At 36.4% G+C, this 16973-nt stretch overlaps 1 protein-coding gene across 5 annotated transcripts in view; it reads left to right on the top strand.

Moving 5' to 3' along the window:
- ATP2B1 (ATPase plasma membrane Ca2+ transporting 1) overlaps positions 1 to 16973 on the top strand; it is a 128474-nt gene that overhangs the window by 103754 nt on the left and 7747 nt on the right. For 3 of the 5 annotated variants that reach the window (XR_012005785.1, XM_072773032.1, XM_072773033.1), the window contains exons 13-21: positions 835 to 1014; positions 1693 to 1780; positions 2153 to 2259; positions 8771 to 8962; positions 9203 to 9416; positions 9859 to 10070; positions 13939 to 14046; positions 16026 to 16208; positions 16617 to 16703. Coding sequence is in view for 4 of the 5 variants with exons in the window: in XM_072773032.1 (XP_072629133.1) it covers positions 835 to 1014; positions 1693 to 1780; positions 2153 to 2259; positions 8771 to 8962; positions 9203 to 9416; positions 9859 to 10070; positions 13939 to 14046; positions 16026 to 16208; positions 16617 to 16703 (1371 nt within the window). In the remaining variant the exon portion in view is untranslated. Of the gene's footprint in view, positions 1 to 834; positions 1015 to 1692; positions 1781 to 2152; positions 2260 to 8770; positions 8963 to 9202; positions 9417 to 9858; positions 10071 to 13938; positions 14047 to 16025; positions 16209 to 16616; positions 16769 to 16973 lie in introns of all 5 variants that reach the window. The other 2 variants (XM_072773035.1, XM_072773034.1) reach the window with 2 other exon arrangements.

Here is a 16973-nt window from a genome sequence, read left to right as displayed (position 1 = left end):
AGAAAACCTATTAGAAAAATAATTCTGTCATTAAATACATCAGATGTTTTACAGGAGGAACACACATTAGGACAGGGATACCACTTACAAAGACATTTCTGTACAAACAACCAGCAGGGGAGACAAGGCACAGGGTAGGTTTGAGGTAGAATCCACGGGACTCCTTGTCCTTTAAAGATGAATAGGGTAAGAGAGATGAATGAGGTCAGGTAACCCTTAGGTTTCTGTTAGGTTTTCAAAAACATCGTCCTTTTTGGACACCCAGATTCCACTATCCACTTCTCTGATGGAATTAGGAATGCAGCATCGCAGTGAGGTGGGACAAAATGTAGTTTTGAACATTATTAGCACATACATGACATTTAAAGGTACAAGAATAAGAAAAGACATCCTTAGAAGATAAGACGTCAGTGGAAGAGGGGAGAGGAGGGTTAAGTGAGCCACTCACAACCCTAAAGAACACACCAACATTTTACTGTGGTGTGGTCTGGGCAGTAAAACCAGAAAGGTAGAAAGCCAGCCAGAAAAGAATTGCATGATGTTTGGGGAGGGGGACACTTTAAGAAGCCCTCTACAAATAAATAATGCAAACAAATTAAATGGGATCACAACTGAAAATGAAGCCTGGACTAGGACTGTGGCAGTAAAAAAGAAAAGAAGAGATTATTGGGAGTAATTCAAGAAATACTGAGTATCTTGAGATGAAATTAAAATAGTCATTATGTGTGGGACTATGCAAGTCATGCATTACTTGTTCAATGGGATTTTTCTTTCCTTTGGAAGTACTAATTTTCTTTATAATATGATTTTTTTTTTTTTTTTTTTATAAACCAGGTACCAGATGCAATAAAGAAATGTCAGAGGGCTGGAATTACTGTGCGGATGGTCACCGGTGATAATATTAATACTGCACGGGCGATTGCTACCAAATGTGGTATTTTACATCCCGGGGAAGATTTTCTATGCCTAGAAGGTAAAGATTTCAACCGAAGAATACGAAATGAAAAAGGAGAGGTAAGGGTTTCTCTAGGTTTTATGTTGCTATATGTTTCATGTATTAGGAATTTCACTCAACAAATAGCATTAAATATGCACTATGTTAGGCATCACACGTGGAGAAATGTGGCCTGCATCTAAGAAGCAAAAACACTAACGTTTTAGGAAGTGAAAGAGACTAGTGATAAATTTATCCTAAAGGGAGTGAGCACTCCTCCCCCCCCCCCCCCCGCCCCAGTCTAGGTCAATTTCAGAAGTATAATACAAATAACTATGAGAGGAAGAGTTTGAAAAGGCTGATAGATAGAACATATTTTAGGGCACTCAAATGCTGCACTTTTTATACTATGTTAAGGAGTTTTTATTTTCATAGGCAGTGGTAAGATTTTTAAAATTTGATCTTATAATGATATGTATATACAGTAGTGGTATTCAACCTTGAGTATGCATTAAAGTAACCTAGAGAGCCTTTTAGAAACATTGATTGCTAGGTCCCCAACCCAAAGGATTTGAGAAGATGATAGGCTTGGGGCCTTGCTATAAAAAATTTGCATTTCTGACAAGTTCTCTCAAGTTGCTGATGGTGCTGGTCTGTTAACCACGCTGTTGAGAACTGCTGATACATATGCCAGATAGCTAATTTGGGAATTATAAAACTAGGTTTGGGTACATTATAACTTTCACAAACATTTATAGATTGAGCAAGAGCGGATAGACAAGATTTGGCCAAAGCTTCGAGTACTTGCAAGATCATCTCCTACTGACAAACATACACTGGTTAAAGGTGAGTAGATTTTCCAGTTACCTCACAATCTGTTGATACAGAAATGTGTTCTGTTTCCTAAAGCGGTAATAGATTGAGAATAATAGATTGAATCTTGGATATTATCTTTTCCAATAAAACCGAAATACATTTCCTTTTGACACCTTCAGTGAACTGTGATTATCTTCATTAAAACAGGATATTGCTCCTAATGTAACCTTAGTTTCTGGACTGGGTCCTTGTCCAACATCTCAGCAGTTTTCATTTCTCTATATTTGTTTGTTTGTTTTTAACCTCAAGTCTGTAAAACTGGCTGGTCAAGGTACTCTGCAGAATCACCTTATTAATTACAGGTGATATTTTTTACAGCACAAATATTTACTTTTGTTTCAGGTATAATTGACAGCACTGTGTCAGAACAACGCCAGGTTGTAGCTGTAACTGGTGATGGTACAAATGATGGCCCAGCCCTAAAGAAAGCTGATGTTGGATTTGCAATGGTAGGAACCTAACTAACATTTTTAAGTATTCAGCTGTAATTTTCTGGCTGAGTTGTTTGTTGCTAGATTGCTATTGATTTTTTTTTTTTTTTTAGTTTTTATTTATTTATTTATTTTTGAGCTTGATGGAGAGAGCATGAGTGGGGATGGGGCAAAGGGAGAGAGAGAGGGAAAAGCAGACTCCCACTGAGGGTGGAGCCTGACACAGAGGCTTGATCCAAGGACCCTGAGATCATGACCAGGGCCAAAGTGAGGCACTTTAACTGACTGAGGCACCCAGGCGCCCTTGTATACACTGTCCCTCAAGATTTGAGTGAAAATATCTGCGCCTAAACTGGCTTATAAGTCTGAGTAGCTTGTAACCACGTTCATTTTGTCAGTGAAATCTGGCTAGAAGATGACTCTGAAAGAACTATAGCATCATCATTTGCCTTGTACTCTGCAAAATATTTAAGTATCTGTCGTCTGATCTGAACCTTACACAGTGGTCTTCTTAAGCAGGAGACAGGCTTTGAACAATTAGAAAGTATTTGTCTTTGTGTGTGTATGTGTGTGTAAGTTAAAAATATAATTGAGAATCTTCCCTTCAACTGCAAACATCTGTTAAGAGTAACTGGATGTCATTATTTCATATATAATAGCTCTAATCCTATTTGGATTGGAAAAAATCTGCTTCCCGCCCCCCAGATTCTTCAATTTATATTTGATTATTTAAAGTGCTAGAAAATTTCAGCATTTCATTATTATATTTTTATACTCTAACCATAGTATGGGTGAAGTATTTAAAATTTATAACATGAAATACATATGCTACGTAAATATTTAATGATTGAAATTAGGTTGTTTTATATCTCTGAATCGATTTCCTGAAGCTTTTCAGTGTTGGAATGAATCTTTGTACTTTCAGCGCCATAGGAAATTTAAGTATTCTCTTCAAGTTTTTGAAACTACAAGTCCGTAATCACAATTTTCAAATCTAAAAATCTGAAAACTGAAATTTCTTTCTAAATTTGCGATAGACTCATTTGACTCCAAAACTTATTCTGAACAGATATGAGGAAGTTATTTGTCCCACTTAACAAACATTCATAGCCATTATATAGATAATATGTTTTTATGGGATACTAACCCCCTCTGGGAAAACTTGTGATGGAAGATAAGTGCCTCATTATCTTTGTAAAATATAGGAAACTTGAATTCTGAAATGTAGTCCTGCCCCACAGATTTCAGAGACCAGAATATTTATGTGTACCAGTGTTTATCTGTATGATTTGTCCCCCTGATATTGTGACTGCTAAAATAGGAGTTTAGGAGAACCATCACCATGGTGGCAGCTTTCAACAGGCATGAGAGAGATGGAAAGAGGAAATTATGTGGGTGAACTGCCCTCAGCCAATAGCTGTGAACCCAGAGATCCCCACCCTACCCTATTCCAGGCTCATTATGGTTGGCAGCACATTTGTCTGAACTTCTGAAGACTTGTGAAAAGTAGCTGAAGGGAGAAAGGAATATTTAAGTCCTGTTCCTTTGGCTGTGGGCAAATAGGATCATTGTTCACTTTAGGAACACAAAATCACTCTCTACAGTTCTTGAGCATTTAGCAGGACTCTCCCTTTCATCAGGACAGCTGACCAGGAAGGCATTTACATACAGTACATTTTTAAAAATAAAAAGCTTTCTTCCCAAAATTTCAGTGTTTAAGGCATATGCTAAGGGCTTTCAGTACATACAGGTTAATACAGTATTACAAATAGAGTACAGTGGCTGCTTTGTTTTTTTTTTAAGATTTTATTTATTCATGAAAGACAGAGAGAGAGGCAGAGACACAGGCAGAGGGAGAAGCAGGCTCCATGCAGGGAGCCTGACGTGGGACTCGATCCCGGGTCTCCAGGACCACACCCTGGGCCAAAGGCAGCGCTAAACTGCTGGGCCACTGGGCCTGTCCCTGCTTTGTTTCATTTTTAAGTCCTAAGGTTTTAGTCCATTTTACCACCTTTTTTTTTAAGCACATCAAAAATCTCAATCTGTTTTAAAAGACAGAAAGAATAATTGAACTTCAAAGTACTTTTGTTCAGTCAAGCTTGAGTTTACTCTGTATTTATTCAGTTTTTCAATTTCATATTCTAAAACTGAATGACAAAATTAAGATTTACAAAAAGACTCTAATGTTAAGTACATTACTAGCTTGCAAAGAGCTCTGGCTTTATCTCTATATAGCCACTCTCCATAAATTCCTTTCAATTGCAAGCCTCTATGGTACATTTAAAATATGATTATATTATTGTATTTCATTATTCTTATCAAAATTCAGTAAACCATAACATGCAGATATTTCTGTCTTCAAAGCCTAAATGCCATGATGGATTTCTATAACCAAATACATCTTTGGTAGTAAACTCTTCCCTGAGGTAATTAAAATACTATCTTTTTAAATTTTGGATCAATAAAGGGTTTGTTTGTTTATTCTCCAAACACTAAGAAGCTGTTTTCAGTATTCTGGTCCAGAGACATAGAAGTGAGTAGTTGTTGGGATCCCTGGGTGGCACAGCGGTTTGGTGCCTGCCTTTGGCCCAGGGCGCGATCCTGGAGACCTGGGATCGAATCCCACGTCGGGCTCCCGGTGCATGGAGCCTGCTTCTCCCTCTGCCTATGTCTCTGCCTCTCTCTCTCTCTCTCTCTCTCTCTCTCTCTCTCTGTGTGACTATCATAAATAAATAAAAATTTAAAAAAAATAAAAAATAAATAAACAAATAAATAAATAAATAAATAAAAATTTAAAAAAAAAAGTGAGTAGTTGTCTTCTGAAGGCTCAGCATGCAGAGAAATAAATAATCAGAGTGTAGTGGCAGGCCAGTGCTGCCAAACAAGACCCTCAGTGCAGCAAGGAGGAAGACTGCCTGGAGAGACTGGGAAAGGTTTTATGAGAGAAGTGCCATTTGGGTTGAGGGATGGGGAAGAGGAGATGCAGAAGTACAGCCCAGAGACCCTTGGGACCTATAAGAAGTTGAACTTGTCCAGAAGAGGGTGTGCTCTTGGAGGGGAATGGACTACGAAGCAGGGAAGATAGACAAGTGGCACCTGCAAAGGGCCTCGAATACTGAGATAAGGACTTTGTTCTTTCATCCATAGAGCAGCCCTTCCCGAGCAGGCTTCCGGTGGAATAAAAGAAGTTTAGAGACTCACATGGCAGCACATAGCTCAGGGAAGCTCATAAAAAAAGCTATTTAACTTTTTCTGATGGAAGTTCCCCAAACTTACTTGACAATGGAACTCATTTTTATTTGGACACCAATTAACATCTCAAAATTACTTTTTAAATTTTGAAGGATTTTGAACAAGGAAGTGATGAGATTTGCATTTGAAAAAGACAGGGAATGATTAGAGACAGGAAAACCTGTGAGGCTTAGATGTGTCAAGTACGTTGCACATTAAAAGTAAAATATTCCGATTAGAAGCTAGAGGCTACAATTTTAAATTAAGATTGTTCCCCCATTGAATATTTTTGAAAAAAAGCTTGATTTGAACTCTGTTTTGGTGTTTATCAAAACAGTAAATGCATTTAAAGAGTCAAATCATTTTATAAGATTTACTGCTTAAGTCCCCTACCACATATTATTTCTCTCGGTTCATTTTTTTGACAAAAGGAAACCAACTGTTTTAGCTGTTTGTTTCCCTTAATTATTTGCCCCTATATATCGACATGACATGATGGTGCTTTTTTTTATTTGTTTAATACAAAGCACTTGCTATTGACTTCTCACTAAAGAAGATAAGGATTTAGCACTTCTGTGGGCACACTGGGCACACACCACTGTCACCTCCCTAATGTGCACTTGCACACCACCTATCCTGTCCTCCTCCACCCGAATTCGATCGTGTTTTCGGATAGACCAGTATACAGTCCTTATTGTGACTGTAGATGCTGTTCTCAGCTGAACCGTATAGTCTGCCATGACTCTTACTTCCTTGAAATAGTCTCTATAAATTCTTTTTCATTCATGTTTTAAATCTGTTTTGTTTTAGTTTTAAATCCGTTGTGCTTTTTTAAATTTGTTCACTTTAAAAAAAATAAAAATAAATTCGTTCACTTTTGTGCTTAGTTCTCCTGTGACTCATCACCAAATCCTCCATTCTTTATGTTAGAATCACCTGGCACTTTTAAAATTTTTACCTTCTTGGATATACCTCTCCCAGATCTTCCAACATGTTTGAATGTGGATTCTTTGCTAGGCCTGCTACCAGCTGTCTTGTTTTTTTCCTCTGTACCTGAGGATTTCCTTTTTCTCTCTCATGTCGGACCTGGTATTTCCTGGACTCGATGTCATCGTCTGTTTTGATTTACTCCCTCATGGAGTAACACTATTTTCTCCAGTAGCTTCCTGAGAAAAAAAGTCATGAGAGTTAAACTTTTTCATAACTTTTATGACTGAACTCTCTCCCCTTTTCTCACTCTTGATTCTTAATCTGACTTGATATAAAAGTCTAGTTTGAAAATCATTTTTTCGCTCAGAATTTTGAATTCATTCCTCCCTTATTGTCACATACCATTCTGAATTTTGAACCTCTCTGTTTTTGGAGATATATACGTCTCTCCTTAGTCCCCAGTCTTCTGAAATGTAATGATGGTTTCTTGCAGAACAACTTTCTACTGTGAAATAAACTCATATTCAACTTTGTGAAATTGTTTTAAATTTCCAAGAGTTATTTTTGGATCTGTTTTTTGTTCTTGTTTTAGCATCCTATTCATGTTTCATTGATGTATCTTTTACCTCTTTTAAGGATTTGACTTTTTTAAATAAGTTTTTGTCTCTGCAGAGTCCATGTTTCTATTTGCCTTTTGGTTTAGTCTGTCTTTAAGGTTAGCCTTTCTTCAGATGTCAGGTGATTGATTCTTGGTTGTCTATGCTTATTTAGCGGCAGGAAGCTGGAAAGCCTTGGGCCTGTGGGTAGGATTTGTTAACCAGAAGCTTCTCAGTAAAGTGATCTGGCTTGGCTGTTTTAGTTCCTTTAGTGTACCTTGAGTAGCAGTATTTTTAGGTTGTTTCTCTTCAGATGATCAGATTTTCCAGAAAAGAATCTTCAAATCTGCTACGTGGAGGACACTCCTGAATACCGATGTTCTGAGGAACAAGTAGAGAAAAGAGGGTGGTGGTCTCAACACTCAAACAGTTGCTCTCAACCCCCTATACTCAGCGGGGCTTGGTACCTCCTGCCCGGACCTTCTTTGTCATATCATACCCTCTCAGATAGGTTAGCAGGCAGTCTTCTGACAGGCCAGAGGGCATAGCAAATTGCCACTTGGTTGCATGGACTTGGGAAGAGGCCTTGATCTACTTGCCGTTTCTTTTAAATTTGTTATTAACATATCACACATGTACAGAAAAGTGACTAAGTCATAAATGCACAGCTAAATGGATTATCACAAGTGAGCAGACCTGTTCAGTGCAAGGCAAGTAATAGAGTATTACCTGTACCCGTAGATGCTTCGATCACACTGTCTTCTAATCATTGCCCTGTCTGTCTGCACACATAACTAGGGTTCTGAAGATTACTTTTGTCTCTTCTCAAACTGTGAACATAAAAATCTTGTATTACGTGTTTGAGTTCAGCATCCTTTATTCATCATTATGCGTATGAGGTTCATCTGTGTTGTCTGTCGCCATAGTTCACTTGTTTTTTTATCAATCCACAACTTATTAATGCATCCCATTCTAGGTGGACATAGTTCTTAGTTTGAACCTTCGGGGTTCTTTTTCAGTGTCTTTGGTAGACTTTAAAGAAATCCTTCTGTTTTTATTCACACCTTCAACCCTCCTTCCAGTGCTGCTGCCAAGTACTGAGCCTTACACAGGAGAGTTCTGTTGTACAAAAAAAAGTTAATTCTCTGCTTTCCCCACTGTTGGCTTAGGATTCAGCTCTCTGGGGTCTGCAACCTGCTTACTATTTGGTTATCTCCTTTCCAGCCTCTTAAGATAGGGGTGCGCCTGGGTGGTTCAGCGGTTGAGTGTCTGCCTTTCGCTCAGGGCGTGATCCCGGGGTCCTGGGATTGAGTCCCCACATCAGGCTCCTCATGCGGAGCCTGCTTCTCCCTCCGCCTATGTCTCTGCCTCTCTCTGTGTGTCTCTCATGAATAAATGAATAAATAAATAAATAATCTTTTTAAAAAAACCTAAAAAAATATTTCCTTACAGTATCTCCTTTCCCACTAAGTCTGATTTTGAATTTTTACTTCTTGTGTGACATTTGGGAGGAACTTGGGATGATGCCTGTGTTCATTCCTTCTTTTTTAAACCCAGTTTGAACTTTATTTTCAGTACCTTATTCTTTGATTTTTGCTTAGATGAAATATTTTTCTTAGAGATCTCTTCGAATATTATCTTCTTTTACAGTAAATTATAAGTCATTGGTTAAGTATAAGGGTAAATTTTGGTTTATTGTACACCACTCTTTCAGATGTTTAAAAGTTATGTTTTAAATATTTACTCTAATCCACAGAATTTTTTTTTAATAGGGTATTGCTGGAACTGATGTAGCTAAAGAAGCATCTGATATTATTCTCACAGACGACAACTTTACAAGCATTGTTAAGGCAGTTATGTGGGGACGAAATGTGTATGACAGCATCTCAAAATTTCTTCAGTTCCAGCTCACTGTTAACGTGGTAGCCGTGATAGTTGCTTTCACGGGCGCCTGTATTACTCAAGTAGGTTCACAGTTTTTCTATTAAAACATACTTGTTTTTAAAGCAAAAGTGTGTGTATAATCTTCTGTTTTAAAGTACTTAAATATTTGAATAACCTGAAGCTTATTAATATTGTAGGTTAATTAATATGAAAATGTAATCCTGTTCTGTTCTTTAAGTTTTTAAATACAAAAGGCTTCCTGAGAATTGCTGAGTCCCTGAATAGTTGTGAATGTCTATTAGGAAACCTATCTTTTCTAGGATTCACCGCTTAAGGCTGTGCAGATGCTGTGGGTAAACCTCATAATGGATACGCTCGCTTCCCTGGCTCTGGCAACTGAACCCCCCACTGAATCTCTCTTGCTTCGGAAGCCTTATGGTAGAAATAAGCCTCTCATCTCACGCACGATGATGAAGAATATTTTGGGTCATGCATTCTATCAACTTGTAGTAGTCTTTACACTCTTATTTGCTGGTAAGAATTCAATGCCTGATAAAGCTTCGGTGGTTTTTGTTCCAAGCTAATATAATCCCAGATGTTTTGATGTTACAAATTCTTCAGGAACATAAGTTGTTCTGTTTGCCCGTTTATCTTTACTTTATCCTCTTTGTCAGTGGATGATGCTTAGGGAAGAGCTATGATAAATAGTGGGAGGAAATAAGGAGAGCCTGATTTTATTTTATTTTATTTGTCCTGGCTCTGCCATAACTTAGATATCATAATTTTGGGGTTTTGGTGTCCACATCTATAAAATAAGAGAGTTGTACAAGATAACCCCAGGTTTCTTCCAACTTTCCCTATGCTGTCATTTGAGATCAAATAAAGGTTTGGCCAGGTTGTATTATTGCATACTTTTCTTAAAATGTTAAATTATTTTGTATGATAACTACAGAATAGTAATTTTTCATTCTTTCAGGAGAAAAGTTTTTCGATATTGATAGTGGAAGAAATGCTCCTTTGCATGCTCCTCCTTCAGAACATTATACTATTGTTTTTAATACCTTTGTGCTGATGCAACTTTTCAACGAAATAAATGCCCGGAAAATTCATGGTGAAAGAAATGTGTTCGAAGGAATCTTTAATAATGCCATCTTCTGCACAATTGTTTTAGGCACTTTTGTGGTACAGGTGGGTAATTGGAAAAGATAGTTTCAAATTTGATTATTATGTAGGAAATATTAGATAAACAGGTAGCTTATTCCAGAAATTGCTTGACTGCTGTATGTGTGGGGCTTCTTTGTATTGTCTTAATGATGCCTAAATAGTTTTAAATATCCTGCCTCAAGTGGAAATATGCTCTATCCTGAAATTCCACATGAGCAGAGCATATTAGCTAATACTATGTTAACTGCACTACTGATTCTGTGGTTGTGGTACTTTACACATAATCTATTACTGATCATTCTATATCATTATCAAAACTATTATAATTTTAATGTTATTTAAGGTAAATCTTACTGTTTCCTGGTTTCTAGTCTAGCTAGAGTGATCACTTAATTGCTTCTAGCAATTGATAGTAATTGTATGTCTGTGGTTGAGTTTATTAATTAATAGTACTTGAAATGAATATTCTGAATTTCACATGATTCTGAATGCTGCTTCCTGATTTGGTATGTGCCAGTTTTTGATTTTATTATACAGTTGACTCTTGAACAACACGGGATAGGGGCACCAAACACCCCCTCTCCCTACCCAGCCCACCCACATAATTGAAAATCTGAATATAACTTTTGAACTCCCCCAAAACTCTAATAGCCTACTCTTGACCAGAAGCCTTACCAATAACATAGTGAACACATATTTTGCATGTTATATATGTTATATACATTGTATTCTTAGAATAATGTAAGCTAGAGAAAAAAATGTTACTGAGAAATCATAAGAAGAAAATACATTTACAGTACTGTACTGTGTTTACTGAAAAAAATTTATATAAGTGGACCTGTGGGATTAAAACCCTATTGTTCACGGGTCACCTATACCGTCCAAACAAAAAAGATTTAAAATTAAACAGTGAGCTTTTTCAAAGAAGGAATCAGACAGTGATGGAGCTTGTTTCAAAATGAAGATTGAAGAATTTTAAACAGTTTATTCAGCCACAGCTTGTGTACTCTAGGTGCCAAAACCCTAGACTTAATTGTTCTGTAATAATTGTTCCTGTTTTAGCTTTCAGTTTCCATAAACTTTAGGAGAAATGTTGCTTACTTGTAACAAGAATTTTCTGGAAGCATTTTATTCAGGTTTATAAAAAATCATTGTTCATGACAAGCTAAAATTTTAGCTTTTACTTGCTATAAAATTGGATTTATCTTATCTTTTTAATATATGAGGATTGCAGAAAATTTAACTGCCTATCTCTATCAAGCAAATCTGGTAACTTGATTTCCAACAAAGATTGATATACCCCAAACAGTTTAATGTGAAGTATCATCCTTCAATGCCTTATAAATAAGCCAATACTACTCAAAGTGTGGTCTGTGGACCAGCAACTGGTCCATTTATTACCAGTTCACAGTGAGATAAGGAGCATGTGTCAGAATATAAATCAGCTGTTTCATTAATCACACAGTATTTCAGCAGAGGGTTTTTCTGTATTGTTGCCAGGGGGATTGTCTGTGGTAGTAGTAGCAGTGGTACTGCTGTGCAAATGGTGCATCGATTTGTACTCTAGTGCCTGTTCCTTATCTTCTTATCATGGATCAACACTCTGAATAGCACTTTTGTAGACAGTTTCAGCTGGGTAGGAAAACATGGCCCTTGATTTACACATATCTCATTTTGTTTGTTTCTAGAACTGTCTAGCCAAAATCTTGATTGTAGAACAAAGGTACCTGAAGGGCTTTGCCTTATAAGTTGTATTAAATTTAGCTTCTTTTTATTTACTGATTGATTTTTGTTCTTAGCTTTTTTTTTTTTTGACAGATCACGAAGTACATAATAATCCTTCATTCTTTGTAAATATTTTATCTCTCTTCTACTTTGTAGCAGTTAACACAATAAGTTTTTTCAAAATAGTGTTTCATGAAACATTGATTCCTTCAGTTGCTCTTACATCCTCAGATAAGTATAGGAGATACTGCCTATTTCACTACTTGGGGTTTCTTAAAGCAATATAACATAACAGAACTTTAAGCTCAGGAGTCAGTCAGTCAGCTTGGGGTCAGATCATTGTCTTTTATTAATTGTGACCTTGACAGGCTGCAGTTTCTTCATCTGTGAAATGGGGATACTAATATGAGGTCACATTGCAGAATTACTGAAGCGTTAAAAGAGACCATACCATGGACATGAAGCTCTGAGCTTACTCCGTGGAAGGGAAAGACTCAAATGCCAGCTGCTTCCCAACCCCCCTTCTCTCTCTCTTTGTTTGTTTGTTTCTTTCTTTCTTTCTTTTCTTTCTTTTCTTTCTTTTCTTTCTTTTCTTTCTTTTCTTTCTTTCTTTCTTTCCTTTTCTTTTCTTTTCTTTTCTTTTCTTTTCTTTTCTTTTCTTTTCTTTTCTTTTCTTTTCTTTTCTTTTCTTTTCTTTCTTTCTACAACTCAAAGGCTTTGGGCAATCCTGCAATTAGAAAACTTTTTGAACTCTGTTTAATGCAGCTACTTCTAAAGTTTAGAAGATAGCACCTAATTCAAGGCTCCCTCAGCACACATTTAAGAAATGCATCTGTGCAGTTATCCAATTCTGTAGTATCTTGTTGATCTAAGGTATATATTAAAGAGTCAGGTATATATTAACAACTAAGTGGAAACTTAGTCTCTTGTTCTCAGAAGTAAATGCCACAAGTAATTAGACAGTTTTATTCCTTACAACTGTAAAATGAAAAGATTATTATTTCTTACAAAACTGAAACAGTCCAGTCATATTAATCATTGTTTATTTGCCCAGCATCTTGATAGGCTTTTCACATCCTTATTCTACCAAAAGATAAAGTTTAAATTAAATTAGAAGAAAAGGAAAATGTTTACACAAATAAATGTTGTGAAAGATTTCAGGCTTATATTCTTGGTTTACCAAAGAAAATTATTTTAGGTTAATATCTTAAAATCTGGGCAAGACTGCCAAATTAGTTATAATTGACCAGTTGGGCTACTGAAAAAACAGTTGGGAATCTACCTAAACAAGTATACAATCTTGACTTTGAAGAACAGTGGAATTGACAAATACATACCACTTGAATTTGAAATCTAGTACAGCTACACAGAATGGAGTTCATAACAAAGAATTTTTAGATGTCAATACCGAATTGCTTGTCTTTAACTTCAATATTAGGCAGCTACTGACTGCCATATCAAAGAGAAGCTTGTCAGACTCACAAGAAGATGAATATTGATATTTAGTTCTTAATATTCCTATATATGGTTTTAGGTCCTTGAAGATAAGAGAAACGTAAGCACTATATTAATGATTTTATTTATGCAGATCATTGGACTTCTATTTATAAGAGAGAGCAAATTTCTGAGGGTGTGTACCACCTTAGTAAGCACCATATTTCATAGAACTTTGCAAATTGCTTGTCCTCTGTAATGATTCCTATTTGTCCTAACATCTAAGTGTGAACTAAGAACAGCTGTGTAGGAGGAAACCAAGGAAGATGGAATATTATGTTCACTTTTCATAATATATGGTCTTTTCCACAAAAGTATGCAATCTCTTGTGGGAAAGGCATAAATTATTCAAAGAATTCTACTAAATACAAGGGAATGTAGTTACTTGGATCATATCGGAAACAGTATAAAATTAACTTCCTGATCAGGAGATTTTTTTAAGTTTTTATAAACCTAATTTAAACATCAAATGTACATTTAAAATTTTGAGCAGAGATTTCAATTTCTTTTCATTTGTCTTATTTTCAGCTGTGAATATGTTAATACACGTCACCATCGGGATAATCGTTATTCAGCTTGAGTTTTAAAGGATACAAATTTGGGTAATTTTTGAAGTGTATGAGTTGTAAAGTTTAAAAGATTTAAATAAATTTACTCTTGATTATTCCTCCAGATAATAATTGTGCAGTTTGGTGGAAAACCTTTCAGTTGTTCAGAACTTTCAATAGAACAGTGGCTATGGTCAATATTCCTAGGAATGGGGACGTTACTCTGGGGCCAGGTAAAAAGTTCATCATTTTTTGTTCAAACCTATAAAGTGATTTTTTAAAAATTATTTTTAAGTTTCCCGTGTGTGTTTTCCTTAATTCTGTTACTTAATTTAAGTGGTTGCCATTCTGAGTCAAGAAAAGGCATTCACGGATATAGGTTTTTTTTAATGTAATATTTGTTTTCATATGTTGTTGTTTGTTATGGTTCTGCCTACCTATGTAATAAAACACTTTAAATTTCCTACATAGTTTTTAATTTTGATTTTTTGAACGAGTTTTATAGCAGTTATTAAGAGGATACATTTATAACTGGTTAAGATGCTGGTATCTGTATTTTTTGCTCTATGACCTATTTTTGTACTCAAAGTAAATAATTTTACAAAAATATTACAATATTATATACTTAAGATTTTGCATCATTTTGTTGTGTAATTTAATCCAAAATATAACTAGGAGAAAAAGCTTGAGTTTCAGTTCACTTAGAGGAATGTTTCCATAAAAATTGTGGTATCTGGATAAATGAGCCACAAAGTGACATTTTCAATTCTTTGGATTGATTGGCTTTGACAATAGATGTATAAAATACAGTGCCTGAAAAATGAGATGTATTTCATGTTTGGTAAAGGCCAATGACTTACAAAGGCATGTCATTAGTTTAAAAAGATAAGTGGTGATGGTATGTGCACCGTTCAAGTCTGTTACCATTAGTGTAAAAGTAACTGATAGTCTGTACTGATATTTTCATAAATGAAAATTAACATGTTATAGTGTGTAACTGGTGTGAGCTGATGTATTGTCATTTGCAAGTCAGTCTAAGCAAACATCCAGGTTTTATTGAAACTTCATCTTTACGTGCCTTTCTCTCCTTTTTCTTAATGGTGTTTCTAAGTTCTGAAGTTTCTCTTATTTCTATTGCATTACTCATTAGTAGAGATCTTCTCTTAAGAATTAGGATCCATCCTTGGGCCGCCTTTCTTTATTGATGACCATTCTGTTTATTTCATAATATTCCCTCATAGGCAAAACAGAACCCCACAACCTCCAAAAACCTCTGGCTAGTTTCAGGGAGAAGAAATTGAGTACAGCCAGCACACCCAATGGGGATCAGTTCCTGGCTTTGGTTGACATTGTCTATTGATTTTATGTGTGCCACAGTAGAAGGAGCACTGGTTTTCATTGTCAGGCAACCTTAGGTTTCGTGTGTCTGAATCTGCTCCACCTCTGAAATGAGGTGGTTGGTCAAGAAGGTCTTGAAGCAAAAAAAAAAAGAAGGTCTTGAAGCAGATCTGATTCTGACTGTGCCTGTTTCCTCCCAAGAAGCCTGACTTCCTGAAGGAGTGGCTGTTAACACTTAAAAGTTAATACATACTTATTACTACTTTATTATTACTACTTTTTGTGCTCTTTTGTGTTTCCTGGGGCACCTGTTCCTGTTTGGTGTCATTAGCGGTCACTATTAATCCAGTTTTAAAGAGTTTCATTTCATAAAAATAAATACATTTAATAAGCAAAAACTATTTTCATTTTAACCTTGAAGATAAGATGTTCTGGATTTTGGCATGTTTTTTTCTCATTGAACTCTTTCAGCAGTAATGAAAAATGAACTTGTTTTGCATCCAGTAAGACCACCTGCTATTTTTGTTTTATTTGAAATCAGTATAATTAATGTGAGTTTAAGTTCATATATATCTCAGAGCATGTTTGTATATTTTACGGTCTTAAATTTTTACTTAAAATATGAAAGTTGTAATCAGGTTATTTCCACTCAGGAAAACTTCTTACCATTCCAGCTTAGATCTTTTCTGTAGCTAAGAAAAGAACATACTATTTTTTGTTCTAAGAAGGAAAGCCTGACGGACAGAATCTCATTGCTTTGTCGGTGACGATAGTTGGCCTCACATGCAACTTCTTATGCCTTTTGTATTACGGTTGATTGGTTTAATTTTGCTCGGTTTTGATTTATTTCTAAGTTCTTTCCCCTGTGTTGTAGCTTATTTCAACAATTCCAACTAGCCGTTTAAAATTCCTAAAAGAAGCTGGCCATGGAACACAAAAGGAAGAAATCCCAGAGGAGGAGCTCGCAGAGGATGTGGAAGAGATTGACCATGCTGAAAGGGAACTGCGGCGTGGCCAGATCTTATGGTTTAGAGGTCTGAACAGAATCCAAACTCAGGTATGGGTCTGGTAGAGAGGTAGGCGCGGTGATGGGAGTCGGGGTGGGGTGGGGTGGGGGGGTTGGGCAAAGGCTCTGGGACCTGGGGAGGAGGTTTGAATGCGCTCCTTAACTTCCTTTCTAGCCTTCCCAACCCACAAAACTTATTCTTTTGAGAAATAATACTGGTGCCTGGAATGAGTGAAAGTTTTAACTGATGGTGAAGGAATGTGTCTATATGCCCCTCAGCTCCTTTTTTCCTAGCTTTTTCCCCCCTCCTTCATCTCAAAATGCTACTCTTGCCTATTTATCTGCTCTGTAAAAAGTGCCTTTTTCTTTACTTTTATATGTTGATAGATGGAATGGTCCTTTCTCTTGTTCTCTCTCTCTCTTGCTGAGCAAGCTGTCACAATCTCTGATTCCTTGCAGATGGATGTAGTGAATGCTTTCCAGAGTGGAAGTTCCATTCAGGGGGCTCTAAGGCGGCAACCCTCCATCGCCAGCCAGCATCATGATGTAACAAATATTTCTACCCCTACACATGTAGTGTTTTCCTCTTCTACTGCTTCTACTACTGTGGGGTGTGAGTGTGTGTTCCTAAGTGCATGAAATTAACATTTCCTACTTCACACACCTAACGTTTCTCATTTTCTCCTTAATGTTTAAATTCATTGTTCAGGCTTTTCATAAAGCTTTCTTTTCGTAAAGTGGATTGAGACCTCAAAGTGTTGTCGTTGTTGTTGTTTTATTTCTTAGAGGGCTAGATAACAGGTGGAACAATTGCAA

The sequence above is a fragment of the Canis lupus genome, chromosome 13 (assembly GCF_048164855.1).
Source record: "Canis lupus baileyi chromosome 13, mCanLup2.hap1, whole genome shotgun sequence".
Lineage (NCBI taxonomy): Eukaryota > Metazoa > Chordata > Mammalia > Carnivora > Canidae > Canis > Canis lupus.
The sequence above is the reverse complement of the archived record's forward strand: the minus strand, read 5'-3'. Positions and strand labels throughout refer to the sequence as shown.